General features: G+C 46.8%; 1 protein-coding gene across 1 annotated transcript in view; it reads right to left on the bottom strand.

The window, feature by feature from the left end:
- NMD3 (NMD3 ribosome export adaptor) overlaps positions 1 to 676 on the bottom strand; it is an 8356-nt gene extending 7680 nt beyond the window's left edge. Inside the window, exon 1 of the mRNA XM_005419158.2 lies at positions 630 to 676. Within this exon, the coding sequence (XP_005419215.2) occupies positions 630 to 676 (47 nt within the window). The remainder of the gene's footprint in view (positions 1 to 629) is intronic.
- Between the last annotated feature and the right edge of the window lie 932 nt (positions 677 to 1608).

Below are 1608 nucleotides of genomic sequence, written 5' to 3'. Positions count from 1 at the left end.
GAGCTCTGAGGGGACCGTGATGGAGCCGACATGGAGAAGCGGGCGGGAACCGTGAGGGGGCCATGGAGGAGCCCTGAGGGAGCCTAGGAAGGGTGTGAGGGAGCCAGGGAGCGGGCGAGAACCGTGAGGGACGTACGCTGTCACAATTCAATCATTAGGAATTAAATTATATTTTCATTTACAAGGAGAAGCCTGTATTGTCCGTTCTGTTTATATTGCATTTGTGAGGTACCGTAAGCACCCTGTGGAAGAGGAACCGCCGTGGCAGGGGTTAGAATTACACGACCTTTAAGGTCGTTTCCAATCCATTTGATGATTTGAGTCATTTGATGATTCTGTGACACCGAGGTTTGTTTGTGGATCAGCACTTGTTTCCTGCAGGTTATGCTGGAGAAAAATAAAGCTGAATTGCATCAACACGTTGTGTGGAATTTATTTAATGTGGTAACATCCTGATGGAAACGAAGAGTTCTTTCACTCGAGGACAGAAAATCACAGCCTGTCAAGCTGTCTGCCATGTTTTTAATTCTTTGGCACATTTTTCTATGGTGCGCTGCTTGTGTTCACACAATTTCTCACTTCTGCTCCTTTGAAATTAAGTTTCTTTGCAGACCTCTCTGGAGACTCACTATGGACCATAGGGGAAGGCGGTGAGGGGCCGTGATGAAGCCGACATGGAGAAGCGGGCGGGAACCGTGAGGGAGCCATGGAGGAGCCCTAAGTGAGCCCCGAAAGGGCGTGAGGGAGCCATGGAGCGGGCGGGAACCGTGAGGGGGCCATATAGGAACCTTGAGGGAGCCCGGAAAGGGCGTGAGCGAGACATGGAGCGGGCGGGAACTGTGCGGGACGTACGCTTTACAATTCACTAATTAAGGATTAAATTATATTTTTATTTACAAGGACCACCCGCATAGTCCGTTCGCTTTGTGTTCCATTTGTAATGTACCATAAACACCCTATGGAAAGGAGGAGCCGCCGTGGCAGGGGGTCAGAATTAAATGACCTTTAAGGTCGTTTCCAATCCAGAGCATTCTGTCATTTGATGATTCTGTGACACCGAGGTTTGTTTGTGGATCAGCACTTGTTTCCTGCAGGTTATGCTGGAGAAAAATAAAGCTGAATTGCATCAACACGTTTGTGGGATTTTATTTAATGTGGTAACGTCCTGATGGAAACGAAGAGTTCTTTCACTCAAGGACTGAAAATCACAGCCTGTCAAGCTGTCTGCTATGTTTTTAATTCTTTCGCACATTTTTCTATGGTGTGCTGCTTGTGTTCACACAATTTCTCACTTCTGCTCCTTTGAAATTAAGTTTCTTTGCAGACCTCTCTGGAGACTCACTATGGACCATATTACTAAAACAATGAAAGGAGAAAGCACAATAAAAAAAACCAAATCTTTCCCTGCTCCAAAGTTTTGTTTCAGAACCTCTGCTGCTGCACAGTGGGTGTTACATAGTTTTTACTTTGAAGCCCCGATGAATCACTCAGTCTTTGATTTAGGAAATAAAACACTTCCAGGCTGGCATTGGAGAGTGGTGTTGGGAGGGGGGTAGGACAAAGCCTGTCCTAATGGAAGCCACGTCATTGAAGCCACCGGGACGAGGA

The sequence above is a fragment of the Geospiza fortis genome, unplaced genomic scaffold, assembly GCF_000277835.1.
Source record: "Geospiza fortis unplaced genomic scaffold, GeoFor_1.0 scaffold172, whole genome shotgun sequence".
NCBI classification, from domain to species: domain Eukaryota; kingdom Metazoa; phylum Chordata; class Aves; order Passeriformes; family Thraupidae; genus Geospiza; species Geospiza fortis.
The sequence above is the reverse complement of the archived record's forward strand: the minus strand, read 5'-3'. Positions and strand labels throughout refer to the sequence as shown.